The following is a 27,332-nucleotide window of genomic DNA, read 5'->3' as shown; positions in this document are numbered from 1 at the left end:
GAAGTAGCAATTTTTGTCATAAGTCAGTAACGTAAAACGAATGGTTTTTCTATACTTTATAAAGCTATTCCTCATGATAAATTAAAAACTAGGCCTCTTGATATCATACATAACTACTTCTTCAATAAAAATGGAACTCGGACATTTTCATAATTTGTGACCAGTCATCTACAAAATTAATTTTGCTAAACATCACTCCAATTCTACACACATATACTTTGAAGTTAGTATTAAAGGGATGCTGGAGTTCCTCATTGACAATAACTGTATAGTCTTTGCAGACCAGGTCTTCCAACGAACTGTTGGAATTCAAAAGGACACTAACTGTGCTCCTTTATTAGCCGAACTGTTTTTATACAGTGTATTCCTATGAAGCAGAATTTATTCAAAAACTTCTACATAAGAAGAAAACACTTGCTGTAGCATTCAACTCGACATTCAGATGTATCGACGACGTATTATCGATTAACAATATATCGACTCGATATACCCTAATGAACTCGACATAGAGATACCGTAGTCTACCGCATCTGTTTCATATGTGGATATTTTACTGACTATAGACTATAAGGGCCAACTAACAACTAAACTGTTTGACAAATGAGATTACTTCAGCTTTCCTTATTTATATAGTAATATTCCACTATTACCTGCATGTGATGTCTATGTCTCCCAACTTATTCAATACTCAAAAGCATGCTCTGAGTACGATCAATTTTTAAAGCCAGACATGCTACTAACAAATAAGTTGATGTTACAGGGATTTCAACAACCTCGCTTTAAGTCAGCATTTCGTAAAATCTATGATCGTTAAAATGATCTTGTTAGCAAAAACAACCAAGCATTGGGTCGTGTTTGACTGATTTACTGATTTTCATACTAATTATTAGGCATTTATTTTTATACTAAATTTGACTACAGATTGCTCCGTCTTTCTGATAGGGCTTACAGCGGGTGTGACCGTTCGACAGGGGATGCTTACTCCTCTTAGACACCTGATCACACCTCTGGAATTTACAGGGGCCCGTGTTTTATGCTTCTGTTCTTAGATTTGTATTGTTTGTAGATTTTTTGAGATCGAACTCTGTTCGTTATCTTATTGATTGAAATACAGTAATGGCAGATTTGCTCATGAAAATTAAACATCAGATTTAGTGTAATTAGAAATTTTACCTGTTTAAATTATCATTTAAACAGTACACAGTTTTGTGGATTAATAAAAAGACCTGGACTCTCCCCCAGTGTTAATTCTTTTGATCTTATAGTATCATTAAAAGAATGTATTCCTTCATGGCATGGATATAACACAGTGTACTGTGTAAATAATGTGTTGATTTTTTTTTGGGGGGGGGGGGTGTTTGTTTTTGCTTTTTTCCTTTTGTTACTGTAACGGTTGTTGGTCTTTTTTTTTGGCTCAATTTCGATTTTTAATCTTGTTACCATATTCATTATCATTCGTTTTATATGAACAATTGCTATAACTAAGAATCGCATTACTTTCATTATTGAAATATATAGCTGAGAGCTTAAAGTCAATCGGAAAGAATTTCAGCAGTAATTATCACACAGGATAACACTTGTTTATAATGCTATGCATGGCCGTAGTAACCGAGGGGGGGGGGGCGTGCTCCCCCAATAATTTTGCCGATATATAGATTATATAGATTACTATAGAAAACTTAGATACTATATGCTTGTGCCCCCTCAATAAAAACGCCTGATGACCTTTTTGTTTGTTTGTTTGCTTTTCAAGGAATTTTAGGTAGTTGATAGTGCTCCCCCCCCCAACTCAAAATGTATGCATGTGTCCCCCCAACTGAAATTGCTTCCTACGGGCCTGCTATGGATGTTTCGTTTGATCTTTTTACTTAAAATTCAGCATGTCTTTCCATTAACAAAAAAGACAAAGTAACATAAAAAACAAGAATTTACTACTTGATACATATTTTAATACCCCATGCAGAGGAATGGAGTGAATACAAATGAAGCACCTAAATTGTTTAATTTAAAATAACTAGACGTATTTATAAAGTTTTAACTGGGTACAGGCGATGGAAGCTCATTCCCTTTCAAGCCTGCTATTAAATTTCTAGCTGCTAGCTCTGCCATTGCATTCCTAGCGTACACCGTGGCACTGCCAATATGGGGTGTTATCACACAGTTTTTTAGAGAGTGCAAAGGATGATAACGGGGTAGGGGTTCCGGACTTGTAACATCCAACCCTGCCGCCAAAATGGTTCCTGAATTTAATGCATCATACAGATCTTCCTGGTTAACCAGCACCCCACGACTTGTATTGATAAAAATGGCGCCTTTCTTCATTTTACTAAAGGCTCCTTTGTTGAACAATCCAGCGTTGTCCTTGTTCATAGAACAGCAAGCTATGACAAAGTCAGATTCTTGCAGTAGGCGCTCAAAGTTTACGAATTCAGCCTTAACTTCCACATCGTATTCTTTCTTTGTATTCCCGCTGTATAGAAACTTCTTGACGCCAAAAGGCTGCAATCGCTTAGCAACAGCCAATCCGATTCTCCCTAATCCGACAATTCCAACTGTCGATTCAAACAAAGTTTTCCCACACAAATACAGACCGTCAGCCCAAGATCCCCAGCCACCATCAACAACTGCGGAAAACGCTGAAAAGATACGGAAAATTGATTACAAACAAATTACATGTATTTCATATTTATTTAATACAGCTGTATTTATTAAGTTTATTTATATATTTAATATTTATTTATTAAATCTATATTACTTGTTCACAAAAGGACAAGTACAGCTCAAAACCCTTTTTTTATCTAACATATGCTTTTGTGAACTAATTGAATGCAAATTTTGGAAATGAATATATTGCTACTAAAGAAAGACGCAGTCCAAAGATATGATGAATTTTCCAATTTTATTATTTTTTATTTCATGATTGATAATGAACATTGCACAGGTGCTTGTGGACAGGACCCCCCCCCCCCCATTCACCAATATACACCCCGGGTCCAAAAATATTTTTATTTGTCTTCTTTCATAAATTAATCTTCTAATAAACATTTACAATGTATTCCATATGAAAAATCCAAAAAATAAGGCAGAATTGAAGTTTTATTAAAAAATCATACTCGCGGTATCATAAATATAATCCCATATAATATCTTTTGCTTGCACCTTTGTTTAGTGGCAATATACCCGTATTTTTTTCCAAAATGTGCGTTTAATTAGTTCACAAAAAGCATGTTATGTTAAAAAGTTTTTTGAGCTGTAAACATGGTAAATGTATCAAAAATTAATCTTGTTGTTGCTGTTCTTGTGAGAGAGTGGACAGTTGTTCGATAGTTGAAGTTGAAAAATAAAGTACAAATATAACAGCATAACCTATTTTCTCTTGGTTATATCAGGCACGTAGCAACGGGGGGGGGGGAGAAGGGCCTGCCCCCCCCCCCACTTGTTTTCCAAAGACTTTTTTTTTACTAATTGAAATGTTAATTGAAAGGCCGCCCCCCCCCCCAACTTTATGTTGTCGAATAGTAAAATAAGGGTTTTGTAGTTGTGTATGAATAAAATTTGGTACTGAAAGAAGTTGGAACCTACCTAACACCCCCCCCCCCCTCCCGAAATAGGATTTTCGAGTTCGGACAATTTTCCCTTTTTTTTTTTTTTTTTTTTTTTTTTTTTAAATTTTAATTTGCTTGTCAAGTTTTTTCAGGTAAGTTGAAATTTTTTTCTCTGGCTGCCCCCCCTTTCAAAAACGATCCTACGTCCCTGTATATAATCTGAATTCTGTTCAAAATATAAAGGACAAGGTTTGGTAAGGGGGCCGATTCTGGCCCCTTATTTGATGTAAAAATCAGAACACAGTTAAAATTGCGATAGTTTGTAGTGAAAAAACTTAAAATGATGCTTGTTTTAAAACAAGCACTAATTTCTATTCAAAGCTTACGTGGAGGACACAAAAAGGTGCTGAAGTAGGACATTTTCCCGATTTTCCTCAATACTGATGGAATTTCATTAAATTTTTGATACTTTTCACTTCTGGAAACATAGAGCACAAGCTTGCCTATCTGAGATTTTTATACACAAGATGCATCTGATACTAGTGTATGAAATATATAAATTTGGTAGATAGGCAAGCTTGTGCTCTATGTTTTCTGAAACAAAATGTACTGTAAAATCGATGAAAATTTGCATAAAAATGAGAAAACTCGGAAATCGACATACTCGTATTTTCTGACCCTCCCGTGACCTCCGTGTTTCCCATAACTTAGAACCAATACTCATTTTGTGGAAGGGGTGACAACAGGTTTTTATTGATAAACTGTTGCATCATTCTAAAAGACACTCCAAACCAGGAGTCAAAAAGGGGTCTTAACCTATCTTGTCCTTTTTGAGATCCTTTCCATGTAGTTAGTATATGCCTTTGGGCGTGTATCTTCTAAGTAAGAATCTAGAAAGACGATGAATAGTTTCATCTTTTCAAAAAATAATGGAGTTCATCTACACTGGAGTACATATATTTACCCTCTTTGAGTCGACGTGACGTGGCCAGAAGTAGGGCGACCGTGGTTTCTGCTGTTGCGTCCGTCAGTACACCAGGTGTGTATCCAACACTGATACCCCGGGCTTTACACTCGCCCAGATCTATGTGATCAAGACCAACGGACATGGTACTCACACTTTTTAAAGTTGGTCCTATATATTCAAGGATAAAAATATTGTCAGGATCAATATTAAATGTTAAAATATTTTGTGTACATATCTTCAAATATGCAAGCATTAATTTCCAAAAGTCATATAATTTCGTTCTTATTTCACAAAAACACACCGATTACCGTCTACTGTTTAAACTATCAATTTTTTTTTTTTTGACTTTGCGGTAATTTAATAATAAACACATTATAATTTTAATCATCATATTTTCTATTTTAATAACTTTAAAATTTGAAAAAAGTTTCACCCTGCTCGTTCGTCAATAATGGCTCTTAAACCCAACTCCAACCCACATCACCCCACCCCGAAAAATATGAGCGCTTAGAAATCAGGCCAAGTGTAACGGTTTGGTTAGTTACATGTACCCCCTTTCCTCCAACTAAATAAGTAAAGAACTATAACTCTTCACGACCTATTATGTATCCAATACACATGACATACCTGCGGCGTTAAGTACGTCCTTGTCGACTTTGTCAGGGGGATGACACAGAATTCCCTCTACACCGACCACACCCTCCAGCATCTCCTCTCGGGTAATAAAACGATCCTCCCTCATTGCCCGCACTGTGCAGAACTCCTCTATCATCTTCATGCCCTGGGGAGGGGGAATACGGGAAACGAACACAAGCGGCTTCGACATTTTCAGTGTTTAGACAGGACAGTTTCGTTATCTCGTTACCTGCCTCCAGTTGAATGTCTGTCATGACCCATATTTATTGGTAAATGTTTGCAAACAGAATGAGGTATACAGTCTATCGATGTTATATGGAACACTGCAGCTGTATATAACGGCTTGGCTTGGTGTAAAATGCGGCGCATCCGGAGGCTCCAAAATGTATATATATCTTAGGGAACCAGGTTTTCTTCATAAATCGAGGATCGTGGGGAGGGGGGAAGGGCATAATATTTCAGTCCTGTTCTACCTGCAAAAACTTTCATATTTAACAAATAAAGCCTTTTGATTCGATACAATTACAGGTGCAGTAGGTGCTTGGGGACGGGACCCCCCCCCCTTTGTTCCGTACCCCAAGGTTTCTTTGACTTTTTTAAAATAAAATATAAAAAGTCAAAGAACCCTTGGGGTACGGGACAAGGGGGGAGTGAGGGGGTCACGTCCCCAAGCACCTGTGATTGTATCGAATCAAAAGGCTATATGAAAGTTTTTTGTAGGTGGAACAGACAGGACAAAAATATTATATCTCCCCCTCCCCCCCCCCCCCACGATCCTCGATCGTATTCAACCTCTTTGGAAACCTCGTGCATTTCCCCGCAATACTTATCGTTCGTTGAACGGAAATTCCCGAGATCAGTAGTAAAGTTTTATCTACTACTATATTAAAATAATAGACTCGAATTTTTGGCCTTTAATACCGATAAATCGGAAGAGTACTGTCTTTTGTTTTATATATTTTAAAAATCATTGGTACTTGAAGATTATCAATTTGTTTTTATTTTTTCTCAATTAAGCTTCCCTAATTAATAATCAACGAAAATTCCTCAAAAAATTCCGGAAATCATCTGGATTTTTGGGATTTTACAATCTTGCGCGTGCGCATTACATTCACGCTAAATCACGGTGTTCAAATCAGAGAAGACAAAAGTAATTTGTACTAAGTAGATATATATTTGTTATTTTATAATTTCTCTTATAAGAAATCATAAATATATATGAACAAAATATACAGCAAATTTCCAATGAAAATTTACACGTATTTGTATTATTGTTTCTGAGTTTATCCATGCAAATGTGATATTGTGGCCACGTGGGTAATCATTCGCCATCTCGGAGACACATTTATTATAATTATGTTATTTATGTCTCTGGCCATCTCAACGGAGGCAAAAAGCTCATGATCGTAGAAGCAATATTAATGTAACTACCCGATTTTATTTTATCCTTCCTTTCTTTTGTGCTTTTTTGAGGGGAAAAGGGGGAGGGGGTGTTACAACTGCAGCTAGAATCACATTTTGGTGAAGTAGGCATTCTTTTCATTTCTTAACTTTGAAATAAATCGAAATAATTAAATAACGTCAATATAACCGATATTTTCAATTTGAAATGTGTCTAAATGATTGCAACTTGAATTTGTTCGCCATGTTTACTATTACCTTCACTGCTGAGATTTATAACTTCACCTCCAAAAATTTCTTTAACTTTAAAAAAAAAGTGGGTGAAATATGTAAATTATTGTTATTGATGTTCAGTACGTTATATAGAAGGGACAGCCTGTTCTAGGCTAGATCTTCAAAATATGTAAAGGTTGTCATGGTAACTACACTTGATAGGTAGTCTGAAGTCAGCCCTTGCGGCCCGTACAGTTCATTCTATCAATGCTGCTAAAATATCGATCGTTTGTAAAATATAGGGTGAGTTAACCATGCATTCTCATTGGCTGTCCCAAAATAAAATCGGTCAAGGTCAGTAAACTTTAAAGTTTGCACTAAACTCAGACTTTACTAAATATTTTGGAAAAAATTATGCTCTGAATAATTAAATCAGAAACATTTATTTTAAAATGTTTCTGATTACATTGTATGATTTCAATTAAAAAATGGAAATGATATTGTATGATCCAAAAGGAGTTGTACCCCCCCCCCCAGGAAAAGACTTCATTATTGCAGCAAGAAGTACCTTCAAGTTCCTACTTTCCTACTTAAGATACCCTTGCTTGGCTTATCTAAGATAATGATAATTTTTGTATCCCATATATTTTATACTTAGCATAAACAAGAGGCCCATGGGCCACGCCGCTCACTTGAGCAACTAATTTTAATGGTCAATTACTCTAACCCAAACAGCTTTAACAAATCAGAAATATCTGTACAAATTTAGTTTTTTATATTAAATTTTTGAAACATATTCTAACTTTTTTCTCCAAAGATTTTCATATGTAAAATTTACAGTAAATATTTTGTTCTCCCCTCTCCCTTTGTGGTTGTACCCTATCATGACCCCTGTGATCGTCATCATCAAATTTAAATGTACATTATATGAATTTACATTTCAGAAAACCTCTCTGGTCAAATAGGTTTGGAAAAGAAAATTCATAAAAAAAATTTCCTATAAATACTCCCATGGATACCCCTCCCCCATTGTGGCCCCACCGTACCCCCAAGGGTCATGAAAGGTCATGATAAGATTTAAACAAAATTGAGAATGCTTCCACATAAGTTTCAACATTCCTGGCCTAAAGGTTCTTGAGGAGAAGATTTTTAAAGATTTTCCCTATATATTACTGTGTAAAATTTCAACCCCCCATTGATGCCCCACCCTACCCCTTGGGGTCATGAATTTAACAATTTAGAATCTACACTACCTGAGGATGCTTCCACATTAGTTTCAACTTCCCTGGCCAAATGGTTCTTGAGAAGAATATTTTTAAAGATTTACCAAAAAATTCAATATTTCTTAATTATCTCCCCTTGAAAAAGGGCGTGGTTGTTCATTTTAATAATTTTGAATCTCCTTCACCCAAGGATGCTTTGTGCCAAGTTTGGTTGAAATTGGCCCAGTGGTTTTGGAGAAGAAGTCGAAAATGTGAAACGTTTACAGACAGACGGACAGACAGACGAACAGACTGACGACAGACAAAATGTGATCAGAAAAGCTTACCTGAGCTTTCAGCTCAGGTGAGCTAAAAAGTAAAACACATTACATTTGTTGAATCATAAAAGATGAAAAAAAAAACTTTCAAATTGGTTACTATTTATTTTGAATTTTCAATAACTATAACAGGTTTAAACACAACTGAAGCAAACATATTGTTTCCAAAAATCGAATCAAAATTATTCAAAAACCGAGGTTTGGGTTTTAATCGAATCGATTCAAAATATTACTAATTCAAGGATATTACATTAATTTTTATCAAAACAGGCAGTCATGAGAGCATTTTCTTATATCATATACATTGTATTTGATAAAGTACATTTGATATTCTTAATTTTTATTATGATCTCTTGAACAACCAGTATGTTTTTTTTTTTTTTTTTTTTTTTTTTTTTGAGGGGGGGGGGGGGGTATTTGCAAGATAATCTGTTCTGCTTCACATCTGCTAAATTGTGTAGAAATACCAGTATAGCACATTTGTCCATTTTCATTTCTGCTTTTACAGATTATATACATGTCTATAACCTGTGAACATATAAAGTATACGTATTAGCAGTGCTTAATAACTCTTTTATTGTTGAGGTCATATTTTGAACAAGTTGAGACCTGCAGTGTTAAAATTGTTACAAAATATATTACACATTTAGTTTAATAACTGATTGTGTAAAAATACCAGCTTAGCACATTTCTTCATTTTCATTACTTTGCTTGATATGTATCAGCAGTGCTCAACTCTTTGTTGTTGTCATATTTTCAATAAATATCCATAATTTCTTTTATTAAATTTGTTTGGAAAGGTGAAATTTATGTAAGTTCCGGCGTGATTCGAACTCATGACTTGATTGATAGCTAAACTTGGGGTCAAACCCATTCTGCGCTACGCCGTTACGCACCAATTTTAAGAACAAAAAAAAAAAAAAAAAAAAAAAAAAAAACAGAATTATATTCACATTCATTGTTTATTTCAAAAGTACCTTACAATATGAATGTGTCGATGTATCTATTTTGTAAATGTCCGATATGCACATGGATGCATTCATAACAATGTCAACCCGTGCACGCACGGGTCAAAGTCTAGTCTCTATAAAGCAATGACGAAGTTGGCGGTCTTCGATATCTTTTCAATAAGGATGCTTTAAAAACAAAAACAAACAAAGATATCGAAGTGTGGAGTGTCCAAGAGACTTCAGTAAAGTGTTTCAGTGACTTAACTTTGAAACTGAAGTGAATTTAAGAGCGGTACTTAATTTGAAAGTTTGTGTTTATTTTTAAAGACTTTGGCACACATATAGTCATACAAATGTTCTATAAATAACAGATGTTACATAATTTTTTGCTCTGTGTTTGTGACGTCACAATGTGAAAATGACGTCAATATGTAGGTCACTTGTGACAAAAAATGGTTGACTCAGTCGTACTCGAGCAACGAACGGCTGTAAAGTTTAACGTATATCTTGGAAATTCTTTTGCAGTAGAAGATGATAATTTGAACAAGGTTTATGAAGACAAAAGACTTACCAGACGTTCAATCATTAATTGGATTGATTGTTTTAGTGAAGGCGGGGAGATGGTTAAAAATGATGTTTGTTCTGTTCCCCAGCGAAAGCAAACCGGGGAAAGGACGTGTTCTTAGCTGAGCAATTTGTTATGAAACATCGTCAAGTTACAATTAGAAAAATGGTTGAAATTCTTAGCAATACTATAATCATTAAATCCCTAGAATATCGTTTACTTTAGACTTTAAACATATAAGATATGATAAAAAGAATGCGCCCATACTTTATCCACATTTGATAAACGACGCTCCCGAGACTGAGAACTCGGGTTGTGATGGGTCAGCATACTAATTGTGGGAAGGGATATCCTTATCCACCCATCCTATTGCCGAGATTTGGCCATTTCTGACAGATGGACTGTTCTTGTTATGAAAAATAACTTGCACGGTAAGAAATATAAGACTCGGAAAAATCTCTTAGCTTCTTTGAACAGACTGCTACGGAGCATGTCACGTGACTGCTTGGATCACGTGATTCGCGCATGGGCAGAACAATGGCAGATGTGCATTAAAATCGGAGAGGACTACTTTAAAAAATAATAAACACTGAAACCTCATTTTATGTCTTTTAAGGAAGTTATTCAATTAGTTCGCGAACTTTTTGATCACTCCTCGTACTGTAGATTCCTAATTTTACGCGAGTACTTAATATCGCGAAATGCCTCTTAGACGTCAAATCGCAAGAATATTTAATCGCGAGTTGCGTTTGATCAAAATTTTTTATATGGATTTCAGCATATACAACATAGACACTATAATTATATGAGATGGACCAAAAGAAATGTAAGGGTTTTTGATTAAAAGTTGGAAGTTTATGTAATTTATGTCAGGTCATGAGGAAGGCCAGGGTAAAAAATGATTGACACAGATTAATTGCTCACTAATCTATTTCAGAGTATTAATTTTACATTAATAATGTTGGTAATAATTTAAAATAAAGGAAAAAAGCCTAGGAAAAGGGCTAGAAGAGCTCAAATATACGTTGGAAAAGCCAAGCTTAAAGTTGGAAAAGCTTTAAGCTTAAAGTTGGTAATTAATCTTAGTTTTCCATATTTGAAGTTGGCTTTTCCAACTGTAAAGTTGGAATTAACAACTTTAAAGTTGGACTGAAATGCCAAAGTTGGAATTACCAATTTTAAAGTTGGAAAAGCCATGCAACTTTAAAATTGGAATAGCCAACTTCAAATTTGAAAAAGCCAAGATTTAAGTTGGAATTTCAACTTTTAAAGTTGGCTTTTCCAACTTTAAAGTTGGAATTACCAACTTTAAAGTTGGAAAAGCCATGATTTAAGATGGAATTGCCAACTTTAAAGTTGGGAAACCAACTTGAAAGTTGGTATTACCAACTTTTTAAAGTCGCCTGCGTGGCGCAGTGGTAGAGCGTCTGCTCTAGAGTCGCGAAGTAAGGAATTGATCCTTACGTCGCGGGTTCGAATCCCACTGTGGGACGTGGAGACCGGTCCTTCGCATGAGACCGTATAAACCGAGGTCCCATGTCGCAATAGGTGCTGGCACGAAAAAGATCCCTCACTGCTCAATGGCCCTAAGTGCCGAGTATAGGTCAAAAATTTGCAGCTTTCCACCGGTAAGTGGTGGCGTCTCCATATGAGTAAAAAAATTCTCGAGAGAGACGTTAAACAACAATCAATCAAACAAAAACAAAACCAACTTTGAAAAAATATTACGTGGCACTTATACGCTTCCGTAGTTATCAATTGTGCCCCTTTTGATTGACTCTTTAACATAGAAGGTAAAAAGAGACGAGCGGGAAAAGAACGTAGTAGTAATAGTAAAATAAAATTATAAATATACCATGAAAAAACTTATTTAAAGAGGGTAAAGACGCAATAGAAGATGGCATTTAGCCTAGGAGGTGGTGCAACACCGTTTGGTGGAACAAGTACAACATCATCAGCACCATTTTTTGGGTTTGGGACGTCAACTCAATCATCAGGTATGGACTCTATATAAATGCTAGTCTACCTTTTAATACGTTGCATGCGTACACTTTATACGCCACTCCTACAACTTCTCATTGATATTTAAGTACCCACATTCTAATTGTTAATTCAATTACCTTTAATAAATGTTCGTCTTTATAACATCAGAGAGGTACATGTTCACTGGCCAGTGGAATTTCCCTTTGCTATAAATAGTTCCCATACTAATTGATTCTTCAATTTCATTCTGTAGTTTTCTTTTGCAAGGGCTCGGTTTTGGGACACAGCCTACTGCTACAACCTCTTCTGGATTTTCTTTCAGTAAACAGAATGATCAAAGAATTTTGACCCAAATGTTGAAAGTGTTTATCATTTACATATTCTGACATTGCAGTAAATGTTAGAAGAAAAAAAAACAACTGCTACCAAATGACATATGGATGGTTTATGATTTGCATTTATTAGTTTAAAAATTTCGGAACACTTGTAGCATACTGGTCCCTATAAATATGGTGCTAAAATAGATGCCACCGATTCTGTGTACAGTATGCTATAATAAATTGTGTGAGCAATCTACAAAATGAAGGAAAAGGCCACATATCACAAAATTCAGTGGAAATTTGTATTCCTTTGGGAAAATGGGGTTTAAAAAGCAGATTTTTAAACACAGTTTTTTAAAAGAGAATCAAAAGCTTTCTTAATATAACATGCTTGCTTTATAGATACAACTCCATCTTCTGTTGTTTAGGAATGTAGTGACATGATCAATTTTTGATGTAAGCTCATAATATTCATAAGTTGCATCACTTTTGTTTTGACATAATGAGGAAATAGCATATAGAACTCAAAATGAAATGCTACTGAAATTGCGATATTTTTGTGAGAAATGCAGGAATTTAACAAGTGTAAACTATTTACAGTACTAGTAGTTTGATGAACTATGGATCATGATCAATTTGAAAGGAAAAATATTGTGAATATTGGGAAATTAGGTCAGGAATGAATATCAAGCTCAAGCATAATTCATTAAGTGTCTTTTATCAATAACTTACACAATATAAGCATGTTTTCATATTAGGCTGATTTGTGCAAGTTTTTGGTCACAAAAATTACTTGGCAGTGTCTTTTGTAAGCAAGTATTGCATGAATTAGCCCAAAGTCAGAAAGATTCAAGATTGGATTTATAAAACAATTCCAATCTTAAAACGATGCGCTCTAACCCTAATCACTCAATCAAATACATTTTGAAGTTAAGGGGTAAATGGCAGTTTGTTTACATTCTGCAAAGCAATGGCAAGGGAACTAACCACTTATTTGAAGTTGCATGATTCTGGGGACCGGCATACTAGAAACTTCCCAAAATTTTCTGAAAATGATAAATAAGTTGTCATAATATAAAATACAAACAATTCTATAACTAACAGGATTTGTAGACAAATTGTAACAATTCCATTGTTGGTTACCCACGGGTGATCTCATCTTTTACTCATCAACCATGGGATGAGACGAGATCACCAGTGTGTAACCGTAACAACTAATGTTAATCCAATTTCTAAAATCACTAAAATTTACTTGTCATGAAATTATAACGCACATATATATGCCTTTGTTGCATGCTGCCAGATGAGAGATTTTTCATGATTTTTGTTTATTACTTTAAAAAATTCATGAGGATAAATTACATCATAATATACAATACAGACATTATTTACAAAATCCAAAAAATAAGTTGGACAGTACTTATATTTTAAAATCTATTTTCTAAAAAGTACTTGTAAAAGTACATTTGCCTTGTTGCAAGAGAGTAACAGAAGTAATAATAATTTTGAAAATTAAAGACTTAACTACTAGTAAATGAACTAATAATTTAAGGGATATTTTGAGATAAGTTTTATGTTAATATAACAGTCCAGAAGGCAATGAATATAATGTCTAACTTTCAGCTTGAACAATATAGCAACTATAAAACAATATATCAAAAATAAAATTTTTTATATTGGCAATCACAAAGTATAATAGACCTATATATATATATATGAAAAACCATCCCTTTTCATCAACCTAAAATCAGGTTTTTTATTTTTTACTTTTCAATGTCTTGTTATTAAGTAAAATGCATTTGGTTTGTTGTTAATGACAGGAGGGTTTGGTACACAGGCAAAAACAACAGCAGCCACTGGTTTTTCTTTTGGTACCCCGGCTGCCACATCAGCGACTGGTTTCTCATTTGGTGGTGCCCCGGCTACCAGTACATCTACAGGATTCTCGTTTGGTGGGGCACCTGCCACAACTACCTCTACAGGCTTCTCATTTGGAGGCACAGGCGCAGGCACATCTGCATTTGGAGGAGCCACAGGATTTCCTGTATGGCTAGTTATTAAAAAAATGTACCACTTCATTTTCTAATATAACATTTTCTATTAAACTGTTTTGTGAAATATTACTCAAGTTATTTAATTGCTGATTTTCAAAACCTAAGCAAAGGACTATTAAAAATAAGTCAGGCCACTCTAGGGTTAGAGTTATAAATTGCTGACCAAAAGATACACTCTTGTGATGTGAATAATCATTTCTGGTTTATTTTTAATGCCTGTATGTATACATTATATACATGATCACTTGGATAAAAAGTGTTTATGAATGTGTATGTAATTTTCATTTGTTCACTTAATTGGTAATGTGTTTGTTTTACACTTATATGTTATGATAACGTAGACTTTTTTTATATTCAGAGTTTCGGAGGAGGTCTAGGGGGAACAGGCACCACCACTACAGGTCAAAGTTCATTTGGATTTGGACTTGGAAGTAGGTCATTTAAGTTTTTAAAACAGAAAATTATCATGTTTTGAATCTTTTAATTCTAAAATATTTGCATTGATTTGCAATTTAAAGGGGAGGAAATAAGCACCACCTTCAAACTTATGCGGTCTGTGAATCTCTGTTAATCAGCTGAATTTAAGCTTGAGACTGGATACTAGAAATTGATTGTCATGTTGTTACCTGCTGCTGTGTATACATGTATCTTGTATACCTTGTCTGGCTATCATAAATGTACAGACTTTTGATGCCAACCCATTTGCAAATGTGATAGAGAAGCATCTTAGAGCTTTTTTTTTTGCTTTGATTTACAATGTAAGAAGACTTATGCAATCATTATAGATTGTCGAAACATAATTTACACATAAATTGATTTTACTTTAGTAGAAAACACCTACCCGCGTTGGAAGCATCATGTAATTAAATTTAATTATAATTCTAATTTTTTATAATTATGACAACATTGTAATATTGTTCCAGAGAAAATTTATGACAAGTGTCACTTTTCTTCGAGACATGGGGACAAAGTTACAGTAAAATAACCAGTCTCAGAAGAGAAAGTAGCAGACTGAGTATGTCTGCATAAAATGTTAAGAATTATGGATCCTTAGGGAAAAATGAAATGTATGGAGATAAGAACAGTATTCAAGCTCAGAAGTCATGTAAACTGTACAAATTTTGGAGCAGAGCAAACAAGGACCTTTAAAACATAAGAGGTGGGATCAGGTGCCATGGAGGAGTGAGCATCCCCTGTCGACCGGTCACACCCGCCGTGTGCTCCTTGTCAGGGTAATAATGGAAAAATCTGTCGACAATTCAGCGTATAAATAATGGCCTAACAATTAGTATGAAAAACCTCAGTCAGCATTTGACTTAATGATAAATTGTATTTGCTGACAAGGTCATTGTATTGACCATAGAACTTACGAAATGACAACTTTAAACAAGACTGCTGATATTCTTGTTTCATCAACTTGTTTGTCAATAATTTACCTCATTTTAGAAATTGTTCATACGTAGATCATGCTCTTACCTATCAAATCAACAGAGATATAAACCCCATATGCAGGTGATGAAGGTATATTGCTGCATAAGTAAGGGAAGTTGACGATTGAAAAGTTGAAGTCATCACCTTTTTCATAAAGCTTGGTTGTTAGATTACCATTAAAGTCTATTTCTAGTGAAATATCCAAATATGAAACAGATGTGTCAGACTCTGTGGTATCTTTTATTTAAAAAAAGTAGGATGGTGATTCAATTCTCATTTCATCTAGCTGTTGGGAAACCACATCTGAATACCCTGACATTGTTTTACTTTGTCTGAGGAAAACATACAGATACCGGTAATACAGGTAACATCCTGTGTATATAGGTTGGTATACACACCAGTCAGCGTGGTTCCCTCAGGGCTTCACAACCGCTTCAGTTAAGTTCCACCCCACACTAAACTTTCCTGAAGAAACCTACCAGTTGAAAACCTCAGCCTTTAAGTATTGGGAGAAAAGTTTTGCTTGGGAAGAGATAAATTTTCCTGTACTTGACAATTGTTAAGGAATATTCATGACCGATATATGATTTATTTTCTATGCCCCGCTTTAAGAAGTGGGGCATAAATGCTCTCATAAATGCTTCCCACTTCTTAGTTATTCAGTGGAATACAGTTCTCCAGCCTAAATATTGAGAACCCTTATCTTCACAGTCATTGCATTTTATGCCCAGGTTGGCCACAGTAATTACAAATTTCAGGTCAAAGTTCACATGCTATACATGTATATACATGATTAAATATCTGTGATCAGTATTAGAGGATGCACTTTTCATATGAAAGGGTCAAAGATTGCAAAGTTCACTGCCATATGCATGTACATGTCCTATGTCATATAAGCTTGAATTGCTCATGCCCTTTTACAATTGAAAATGTCTTCCTTAAAATGAAACGGTAATGAAATATCCACACAGCAGTTGCAAAACAATGGTCTGCATAAATACAAGTGGGTTGGCATTGATAAATAAATACTTGCTGAAAGGATTGGGTAAGGGGATATATATGGTTATATTATGTTTAATGATATTGTCTTTTTTATCCTGATTCTCTTGGAATTGTAAATTATTATTTTAATTGCAATTAAACTTGCAGCACAGCAGACAAATCCCCTTCAAGTACAACAGCCGCCAACTTCTAACTTAGAAAATATTGCAACAGCAGTGACTTTGCCACAGATTTATGGCGATGAAAGGGATGCCATTATAGCTAAATGGAACCAGTTACAGGCAGCATGGGGCACAGGAAAGGGGATATATAGTCAGCAAGGGAGTGTGGAATTTACCCCAGATAACCCCTATTGCAGATTCAAAGTAAGGTTAATCACTAGTGTTAGGAAAGGGTTAAATGCATTTACAGTATAATGTCTGTCTGTCACAGTACCCCATAAACAGAGTTTGAGAATATAGAGTATTAACATGTTTGTCCATTTGTCTACCTGTACATTAGGGATGAGTATTGATACACAGAAAATGTATCATTATATATCAATATCTTTGATTTTTGTATCATAATATATATTGATACATATCATTTTTCATTTTTGTTCTATAAAAAGTTATAAAAATTATTTCTCAAAAGTTATCATTGTTATATTTTTGGGAGTAAATGAAAAGTTTAATTTATGATCATAACCTTCATGACATATCAATTGTACAAAATCCTATTTCTCAAAAAAAAATTGTAAAGCAGTTAAATGGTGTGAATTCTAATTTTCGAACCATATCAAAAAATGGTTTACAGATTGCTGTACCGGTAACCGACTTCAATGGAAATGTATCACAATATACAATTTATTGTTATACCCCTACTGTACATCTCACTTTGTGTCTGAACTACAAATTCATAAGGGAAATATGACCAGGATATCTGAAAACCTAAATCAAGAAATTGTTGAAAAGGTAAATTTCACTAGGTTTTTAGCAGTAGGTTCTTTGATCAGGTCATAATAAAAATGCAGAGATTTTTAGCTGCTGATACCTGACATGATCCTGGTTGCTTTGGGGTCACTTGCACTCAAAGTCAAGGTACAGGGTTCAGAAGTATATGTATAAAACTTCTGACTCGAGTAAATGGGCATGTGTTTGTAATGTAGAGATACTAAGCACATGTATCATGATTATTTTGTGGTTACCTACCTTGATACCTCTTTTGCAAGTGGAAGAAGCTCTAAATCTTGTGAGATTTCCAGGACATGACATCATTTAGTTTTTACTAGCGAAAATTGAATGATTCAAACAATTTAAGAAAACAAAAAAAATACAATGTATTGCCAAGAATTGCACTCTTGATGGGCCGTGTAATTCAGAATGTTAAAGAGTTTTATTGACTTTCAAAAGTTATGATTATCAGAAAGAAATAGTTGAATTTAATAAGAAGAGTCGGCTTAGCAGAAAGTATCAATAAAAATGCAACACAAGAGGACTAGCTCCTCTTAACTTATGTTAGCATGGTTCACCAAATGTTCAGCAAGATATTTCACCAGCACGTCTTTCTTATGTGTACTTAAAGGGTTTTTATCACGTCTCAAAATTTTTTGATATGACAAAGTTTATATGCTATTTAAATCATATATTTAAAAATCTTTGCTAGAAAATTAATATTTTTGATGTTTCAGCGATTCAAAGTTTGAATTTCTTAATATGCATATTTTGATCGCCGATGTTAGGCGCCATTGCTCTGACGTCATAGGTGTCGATCCTGGTCAAGCGAAGTACTTATTGTGTATACAAAAGGGCTCATTTTCTGTGTCTATTAAACCTGTTAGAAAATAATTAAGTGATAATTGAATAATTGACAGCTTGTAAGGTATAATTTATGGCTTTATAGTGCACAAATGTGCACAAGAAAGGTGTTAGGAAGAATTTTTTCTCCACATTTCCTGGACTTGGTCGAGAGATGAAAGGGGGGCCTTTCTCTGCAAATGCGATGGCGTTTATCTCCATTCAGAACAGTCGTTTATGCCCGATCAATCACAATTTTTTTTCTGTCCTATAAAATATTTTAAGGAAAGATACTTTTAAAAAAAATAATAAATGACAAACACGCATTTTATATAAGTCGCACAGAATCTAGTAGGAATGTTGTGAACTTCATAATGGCGTACGGCGCCATTGAAGAAGTCATTTCTAGTACATGATATTCACTTCTAGAACAAATAGAAGATATACAGGATTTATTTAACTATAATTAATTAAAATAATAATGAAGTAGAATTAAAAATTCCCATATTTATAAATGTTTACGAAGTTAAACTTTAGTAATTCGTTCTATTTAGTTGAAGTCCCAAGTTGTCAACGGCTTCGTCTTTGGTGACCTCTCTCCAACTGTCGGCATATTTTCTGGTTATTTCTCTCTGCTAGACTTTCATACCTAAAAGATTGACCGTCCATAACCAAAGGAATATAGTCGATGTCAAAATTTCAACCGGCCATACTGTGCATTCTATTTATTTAGCGTAAAAATCTATTCAATATATTTTTTCTTACGATAAGCTTTACGAGTTCTATTGACCATTGACACCTATGACGTTTCAGTACCACGTGACCCCTATCTAATTAGTGGAGATTTTTACTTCGAGGACCCTATATTATGGGCGTTTTATCGTCTAATTACGGCTGTTTTCAACATTATTTCATAATTAAACGATAATTATATGTTTCAAGAATATAATAGTGTTTCATTTTTAAGAAATTTAGATACGTGATAAAAACCCTTTAAGAAGTCAACGGTAATCGATCTTGCTATGTATTCAACAGCACATTGTCCCCAGCTAATGGATGTTTTCTTCCTCAACTGCGAAAGATTCCTGCTAAATTGCCAAGTAATATCAAATACAGTTGAACTTTGGTATGTTGAACATGGATATCTTGAATACCATGGATATGTCGAAGTGATTGAAAAGTCCTTACCACATATTTCTTAAGTATTTTATCCTTGATATCTCGAACCATCGGATATCTCAAAGTTTTTCTCAGTCCCAACAGGTTCAAGATATCGAGGTTTGACTGTATTTGCTCATATTTGATACAAGGGTTGATTATGATCTAGAGGAAGGTTATTTGAACAAGGGAAACTCATTAGGCTCAGAAATGTAAAAAAAAATTTTTAGGCCATTGCAATTGAAATTGATTTTACATATGTTTACAAACAAATTTTTTTGCTTTAAGGCTGTGGGTTATAATCGTCTGCCTAAAACAAAGAATGAAGATGGACTGGTGTCTTTGTTCATAAAGAAGCCTGAAGCTGAAGTGAGAGCAAACCAGCAGCAGATCGTGGACACTTTGTTTGGAATCTTTGGCAGTAAACCACAACTCTCTGTTTGTGTGGAGGGCATTAAGAAACTCCCCGACAACATGTAAGCAAGGCTGTAGAATCACAGGATGCATATATTGCCAGGGAAAATTCATTCAATTATTGAATGGAGTCATTGATTAATTAAAAGCACAGATTGTTTTCTCATGAAGTAATATATATTTAGCTAAGATAAAGCAATGGCAACCATAAAGTGACCATCATGATTAATCACTATCCTAGTTAAGAATTTACATACATGTATCGTAGTTTGAGAGCAAATATTTTATCATATAGAAAAAGCAAAATGATACCTATGTAAATTTCTTAACAATTAAATCCTTGTATCAGACATGGGTATCTCTGAAGAAGAAAAATTTCTCAAGTGTCAAAAAATGCTAACTTAAAATCACAATAATTTGAAAACATTTTTCCATGTGTAAAATGGATGAAATTTTAAAAGAAAATTCAAATGAGTTTGTCAAGAGAAGATTGAAAAGAACTTAATTACAAACTGGACCAAAAAAAAATCATTGCATGATATTTTTGACTTCCAGGACGGAATTTGCTATATACATTTTGGAGAGGCCTGCTACGGGTCCAGCCAGGAGGATACCAGCCAATGAGACCTGTAATTTCCTCAACAATCAGGTGACTCAGCTCAAGAGTAAACTAGTGGTGGAGAACGTTGTTCCAAAGATGGGGTTCACTGAACAGGCCCTGAAGGAATACCTGGACACTCCCCCTGCAGGTCTGTCAATTGTTCTTGGAAATTTAACTGATTTTGGAAAAGCTATTACTGAAAAGCTGTACACTTTAAGATTTGAAATCGAATCTTTTTAATGTTAAACATTTAGAATTGAATATATTAATGGAGCTCTACTTAATATTTAAAATATAATTTTTATAGTTATGGGGGAAGGGGTCGTGTCATGCTGGGGATCAGTGGCAGGGTTTGACATTAACTTTTACGAGTACTAGACCAATCGGGCTACTTCCCATAATTTTTACTAGCCCTGACCGTAAAATCACTAGCCCTGACCAAACCTGCAAATATGTCTTATAATCGCTAATTTTAATGAGGTTATTTTGAAATCGTTTCTCACAGGTGTCAAGAATTTGACCGACTAGCCATTTGAGTCGGGTTCATCAAGACGTGCGAATATTGTCATTCAAATAATTGCAGAATATATATTTTTTTAGTAACTATTTATACCAAATTGATACAGAACGACGCTAGTTTCTACTGCGACTCGTCTATTACAACCATGACTAAAACAGCGATTGTGTCATACGAGGGATTTTTTTTTTCACAGAGTGATGGGTATTTACAATCTGAATAATTAAGACAAATTCTTTAAATGTTTTTAGAATATTTATTTGAAAGACTGAAGTAGGTTTTAACAGTTATCTTATCAACACGATCAATCCGTCTAGTTCACTTACATTTTACACGACCGGACCACTCATTTACTAGACTGGGTCGGTTGGACGTGCCTTAGTGTCAAACCCTGAGTGGTTAAATAAATTTTGCTTGGATGACATCCAGATCAGAGAATGTGTTGGAAACATTATGAAATACATGTATTTGGGAATGTAAATATTTTGCTAAGTGCACAATATTTAGAATGGACAAGTTTTACTGTAAATCTATTTTATCTTTAGGAATCCATCCTTTTCTGTGGGAACAAGCCAAGTTAGATAACCCAGATCCAGAAAATCTTATTCCAGTTCCTATGATTGGGTTTAAAACCCTACACCAAAGATTAAAGCACCAGGAACAACAGACGCAGGCTCATCAACAGAGACTGGATGTAAGACAGTATAAGACACAGTATTACCACTCTTTACCATTCTTCACTATAAGTTACATAATGGTGATTTATCACATGTTTACTACTTATACAATGGATATAGCTCATAGGATATCACTTTGATATCCATTATCCACAGATGTGATGTCACAATGGTTTTTGCATGAATTTGAATGTCAAATTAAATAGAACTTTACAAAACATGACAAAAGCTACATGTATGTGTAAAACATTTGATAAAAAAATCTTCCATGGTTTGTGGTTAGATATGATTTTTTATGCAACTCATTGTGCATTTATCCCTTTGCCGAGACATGAGGACAAAAACACAACTCACTGGGTAAAAAAAGCATATCCAAATATGATCATAAATACATGTACATGTATCTTCTCAAGAACATATTAGCCATGATTATTCATATTAATATAAAACCATCCTCATTTGTGTAAGTATTCAGGTTTGTTCAAGTCATGACTACTGAAAAGGGGGGGGGGCACAACAGGGGATCCAAATTTTACATAGAAATATATTGAAAATATCTGTAAAAATCTGATGAAGAAGAACGACATACCCATGATTAGTCGTATTAATATGGAAGCATCCTTGGGTAGTGTAGGTATTAGATTTCAAGTTTGTTCAAAACATCACCCCAGGGGATGGGATGGGACCACTTATATATGTAAACTTTTCAATATTGAACTGATTTCTGCTTTTTCTTGCCAAAGTGCTCAGGTGATGTGGACCTTTTGTATTTATTGTAATCACAGAGCAAATTCTTTCAGTATGTAGCTGAATTATGGATAAATGTATTAACTTACTGATTTTGATGATAAAAGAAAGTACTTGTACATGTGTAGCACACATCTTTTTTAGCCCTCTTCATTTGGATCACTTATTAAACCAAATCAACCAATTGTAAAGTCTGCATATTAAAAAATGTCATTAATCTACTGTGATACCTCAATTCTAATAAGAAAACTTAAGTACATGTATTATAAACCTTACAGCTTTGTCATCAAATCTGCCATATAAGAGTCTTGATTTGCAATAAAATGGAGAAAATGTGATAATATTTCTTAATATATGAATATCAAACATATACATTTTAAATCAAAAGCCCTACAGTCATGGTTGTGCATCATATTCCCAGCACTGATACGCTGTACCTATATCAAACAGAAGCTTAAGCATCAAGTCATGTGCAGTCATGCTCCCAGCATAGTTGCAAAATGTGATTAAATCTTACACAGATTATTATTTCAATGTATTAATTTTTACACAAAAATGTATTTCATTGGGGGGAAATACATGTATATACTGAGAATGGGTATTTTTTCTCATATATCAGAGCTGGAGACTACATTACATGAAATACTACCTGGTGTGTTTTTAGTTTCTAGACACACAGAACTGACTTGGAATTGAAACCTTTTATATATATTTCTTTTTCCTTAATTGAAGATAATTGCTGAGGACTTGGAATCCTTACAGCAGAAGCAGGTGAACATGTTGGCAAAGTTAGAGGAGTACAAGAGGAAACACATCCAGCTTAGTCACAGATTATTACAGGTAAGATAATTTTGGAGGTGATTATTACAGGTAAAATAATGTTACAAGTGATTGTTACAAGTAAAAAATGTTTCAGGTCTATTACAGGTAAAATATGTTACAGGTGATTAGTACAAATTAAATAATGATTAATGAAAATCAGAATATACAAGATCTTTGTGTGACATGAGAATACCATTGCATGTATTATAAAAACTTTTATAGCAGTGGATGCTCATGAAGAACTAACATGATGCAGAGAGAAGTACATTTGTTGTGGTCTCATTTTGTGTTTAGTTCAATTCTACAGATGAAGCAATTTTTTTTTGGACATTCAGAAATCTGTTCAAAAGTAAAAATTTTCCACTGATTTATTTGAAATATCTGCATTCATTCATATTGTTTTACTATATATACATGTAAGTAATATAATACATGATTATTGCATCCTTGATATGATATGGCCTTCTGCCCTCTGGCTGATACTGGAGTTAGGGGTTGACATGGGTTGTGAGACAGATTTTTGCTTTGTATTATTCTCTATTAGAATCTTAAAATCAGTTTGTGCCATCTTAAACATTCAGACAAATTTCAAATGTCATGCCCTGACATAGCAGATTAGGCAGCTTGTTTTGTCTGTACAAAACTGTTAACTTTATCATTATATTGCCTTAATATATGAAATACATGTACGTAATTGTCAAAGAGAAAATGAAGCATCAAGGCTCCATAAAGCAAAGGTCCGAAAAAGTTTTCATTTTACTATACTTAATAATAATTTTATCACTGCTGAGTTCTTTGTTCTACAAACACATTTTTTCTTGTTATCTAAATGTGTGTATTGCCAGTATGTTGTAAGGTTAATATTTTTCTGATCTACAGAATTTGATTTTTTTTAACAGGTAGTAGTAAAACAAGAAATTTCACGAAAAATGGGGTACTCCATTCAACCAGAGGAAGAACAGTTACGTGTGCAACTGGAGAAAATTCAACTTGAACTCAACCATCCTACACAGTTTAAGGTACAATTGTTTACATATAAAATGTTATTAGGGTTTCTCCCATTTTTAAAATATATTTATTTCAGTTTACTTCTTATTTACAATTAATGGCATTATTGTTCATTACAGGGTAGGTTGAATGAACTAATGTCCCAGATTCGGATGCAGAATCACTTAGCGGCAACCAGAGCAGATGTCAGCTACCAGATGGACCCAAGTCTGCAGCAGGAAATTAAACAGGTTGGTTCACTTTCTCATATTTGTATGACTAGAACCAGGTCGGTTCACAGTCTCCTGGTTTGTGAAACCAGATTGAGGTTGTATCACTACAAACATCATTTGCTTGAACCTTATGGGACGGAGAAAAAACTTCAAGATATTCAATGATTCAAGTTATCGAGATTGACATAAAGAAAAAGTAGTTGGGACTTGAACTGAACTCAAATTGTCCATGGAGAGTTTGAGTTCAACTGTATTTCATTGTTAGGACTATCATGATTTGTCTAGCTTTCTCTCTCATTATTGGTACAAATGTACTACATGTGAAAAGATTGAGTTCACGCTTAAGGGATTTTTTATTCCTATGGTTTTAAAATGTATTGTAAACTTAATGGATATAACAAATTACATATATAACAAATCAAAAGACGTTGGTCCCTGGCACTTAGCTATAAGCATGTTTTACTGTATATAGAATTCATTGACTCTTGAAAAAAATGAATTTTTTTCAGCTTTTAAAACAACAACAGGATGGTCTGAAGCATCTTGTGGACATTATTAAAGAAGATGCTCAGGATGTTCAGTTAATGGAGCAGAATTTGGAAGCATCCTCATTCAGTCAGAGGTGACATTTACAGGAATGTTTATAACTTCTCCTGATTTGTTAAATATCACAACAGTTTTCTAAACAAAGACTTGTTTTATTTCTGAATGATGGATGCGAACTTCTTTTAAGGGATTCATGAAGTTGCAGTCCACATAGACAGATAGCTGTATTCATTTCTCCAATAAAAGAATGAATAGATATATTGACACACAATATTTTGTGTTTATAAATCATATTTGTTGTTGACATACTCTGTACATGCTGTCTGGGTTTACATAAATACTGTTTTGAATAAATCAGATCTCAACAAAGGTTTTGTCTTTTTTTTCTAATTATATAGTGGTACATGTACTGTTTTATGTTAGCCCAATGTAAGCTTTTAAGTTTCTGACAGTAAAAATTTTAAATAATTTATAGAAAAAAATCTTTAAAAGGCATCGTCTGAAGATAGGATGGCCACAAGTAGTCTTGGAATTATAAAAAAATGCAGGTTTCCTTGAAAATTGTCTTAGGTGAGTGTTATTTCCCTTGGGTCTATCTTTAGTCATAGTTGGGAAATTCAAAACTTTTTGAGTAACAGTCCATGTAAAATCATGCAAAAGATGATACAGTGAGGTTCTCAGAATTAGATGATTTTCCACACTTGGATTTCTCTTGCACTATGACCGTCACGGTAGCTCAGCCGGTGGGGTGCTTGCTCCGTGATCGGAAGGTCGTGTGTTCGAATCACAGCTGCCACAGACCTAAGTTGATTAAAAAAAAATAGGTATAGCAACTGTTGTAGACGGGGCACCCCCTACTTATTTTTACCACGTGGTAAAAATAAGTGGGGGGGGGGGTTGAATACGAAACAAGTGCCTGTGCCTTGGTGTCATTCTCCATGTGGATTGTAGAAAAATGACCCTGTAGGAATGTAGTAAAATGACCCTGTAGAATAATGACCCAGTGTCATTTTTGATACTAAAAAAATGCATGGTTTTAGTAGGAAAATTCTTGTGAGGCAAATACATAGGGGTAAAATCACACAGCCTTAATATGATATAAAGTGTTCATTGCTTAAAGCTTTAAAGTTTAAATGACAAAATTAAAAGGTTATACTATATCTAATATTATTAATACAAGATGTTTAATCCCCATTAAAGGAAAACCTAACAAGGCTATAATGATGTTCTAGGACTATTAGAGCAAGAATACGCACATTCTTTGAATGGTTTTATCACATTTGATAAAATATGACTCTACAGCTGTAATTATTTTAAAAAATCAAGATCATTTTATTAGCGGTGTAAGAAAGAGAAACATGTAAATAAATATGTATAGCTTCCATAATTGTAATCCTCTATGATTTTACTATGGGAAAATAATGTGCAACAATATTTAAATATTATACTTTCATGTAAATTAGTAGAATCTGATTCGTCGAGAAACATTTGTTAAAAAACACTATTACCCGCTGAATGATGAAGCCACGCCTTCCAGCGTAGCAACAGTCAACATTGCTTGACGACGGGTGATATTCCAAAAAATAGTGACTGCGCAGAATTTATGCGCGCAAGGTTCACTGTTATATGTAGTTGTATAAAACATTCAGTATAATGTATAAAAATATAGTCTTCTTTTTTCTTCAGAAGTTATAAGAAAGGTTAACGTTTTGGAACCCTACCCAAATAAATTTGCGTGAAAAGAATATGGAAGATTGATAAGAAAATTCGATCTCGTAAATATCTTTGATTTTCTATGAATAAAGTCTCAAACTTCTTCTCATAAAAATATAGGGAAGATTAAATTTGTGAAAAAAAATAACACACAGAACTAAATCAATATGCCTCTGACCTTCGATATCAGAGGTACAACAAGTGATTAGCTCAAATTCTTTACCAATGTCTTTTGTCGTTTACTAGTGTCTTTAACAAAATGAGGCTTTTTACATTAAAAAAATTGATTGATTAAAAAAGAGGTGCTTGGTATACCAAGAATTGACACTAGTCTATACACGGTAGTATCGTCTTTCCCCTTTCTAGTTACATGTAAAAAAAATTACCAGTAGAAAAAAAGACTGAATGTTGCATTATGAAAAAAAATTCTCAGTCTAATTAACTTAATTTTTTCCTAAGTATGATTGGCAGTATTAGCACATTTGAAGTTGCGTACGCAAAAAATATAGAACTGTACAAAACGGTATTGTAACAC

The 27,332-nt window shown here is 34.1% G+C and overlaps 2 protein-coding genes across 3 annotated transcripts in view; one reads left to right on the top strand and one right to left on the bottom strand.

The window, feature by feature from the left end:
• Positions 1 to 25,453, top strand: part of LOC133197384 (nucleoporin p54-like) — a 107,828-nt gene extending 82,375 nt beyond the window's left edge. Inside the window, exons 2-12 of one of the 2 annotated variants that reach the window (XM_061333389.1) lie at positions 11,712 to 11,814; positions 13,941 to 14,164; positions 14,533 to 14,605; positions 16,755 to 16,972; positions 19,829 to 20,016; positions 20,510 to 20,703; positions 21,618 to 21,766; positions 23,229 to 23,336; positions 24,218 to 24,337; positions 24,446 to 24,556; positions 25,048 to 25,453. In XM_061333389.1, the coding sequence (XP_061189373.1) occupies positions 11,715 to 11,814; positions 13,941 to 14,164; positions 14,533 to 14,605; positions 16,755 to 16,972; positions 19,829 to 20,016; positions 20,510 to 20,703; positions 21,618 to 21,766; positions 23,229 to 23,336; positions 24,218 to 24,337; positions 24,446 to 24,556; positions 25,048 to 25,164 (1,602 nt within the window). In that variant the 5' untranslated portion in view covers positions 11,712 to 11,714 and the 3' untranslated portion in view covers positions 25,165 to 25,453. Of the gene's footprint in view, positions 1 to 11,647; positions 11,815 to 13,940; positions 14,165 to 14,532; positions 14,606 to 16,754; positions 16,973 to 19,828; positions 20,017 to 20,509; positions 20,704 to 21,617; positions 21,767 to 23,228; positions 23,337 to 24,217; positions 24,338 to 24,445; positions 24,557 to 25,047 lie in introns of those variants that run through there. The other variant, XM_061333388.1, reaches the window with a different exon arrangement.
• On the bottom strand, positions 1,910 to 5,441 carry LOC133196423 (glyoxylate reductase/hydroxypyruvate reductase-like). The gene is made up of 3 exons (XM_061332317.1): positions 5,140 to 5,441; positions 4,510 to 4,680; positions 1,910 to 2,636 (listed from the first exon to the last, which is right to left on the bottom strand). The coding sequence occupies exons 1-3, from the start codon at positions 5,336 to 5,338 to the stop codon at positions 2,035 to 2,037; spliced, it is 972 nt and encodes a 323-aa protein (XP_061188301.1). The 5' UTR covers positions 5,339 to 5,441; the 3' UTR covers positions 1,910 to 2,034.
• Positions 25,454 to 27,332: the final 1,879 nt, after the last annotated feature.

The sequence above is a fragment of the Saccostrea echinata genome, unplaced genomic scaffold (genome assembly GCF_033153115.1).
Source record: "Saccostrea echinata isolate AGI-Se365-2 ecotype Australia unplaced genomic scaffold, CSIRO_AGI_Sech_v1 ptg000030l, whole genome shotgun sequence".
Lineage (NCBI taxonomy): Eukaryota > Metazoa > Mollusca > Bivalvia > Ostreida > Ostreidae > Saccostrea > Saccostrea echinata.
This window is presented reverse-complemented; position numbering and strand designations above follow the sequence as displayed.

Bases quoted from the DNA above. Each gene is read 5' to 3' on its own strand.
- LOC133196423 (XM_061332317.1), bottom strand. From the start codon at position 5,338: ATGTCGAAGCCGCTTGTGTTCGTTTCCCGTATTCCCCCTCCCCAGGGC. The intron at 4,681-5,139 runs GTATGTCATGTG...TTGAATATATAG, and splicing joins GGACGTACTTAACGCCGCAG to GACCAACTTTAAAAAGTGTG. The intron at 2,637-4,509 runs GTAAATATATGT...GTATCTTTTCAG, and splicing joins GTCACGTCGACTCAAAGAGG to CGTTTTCCGCAGTTGTTGAT.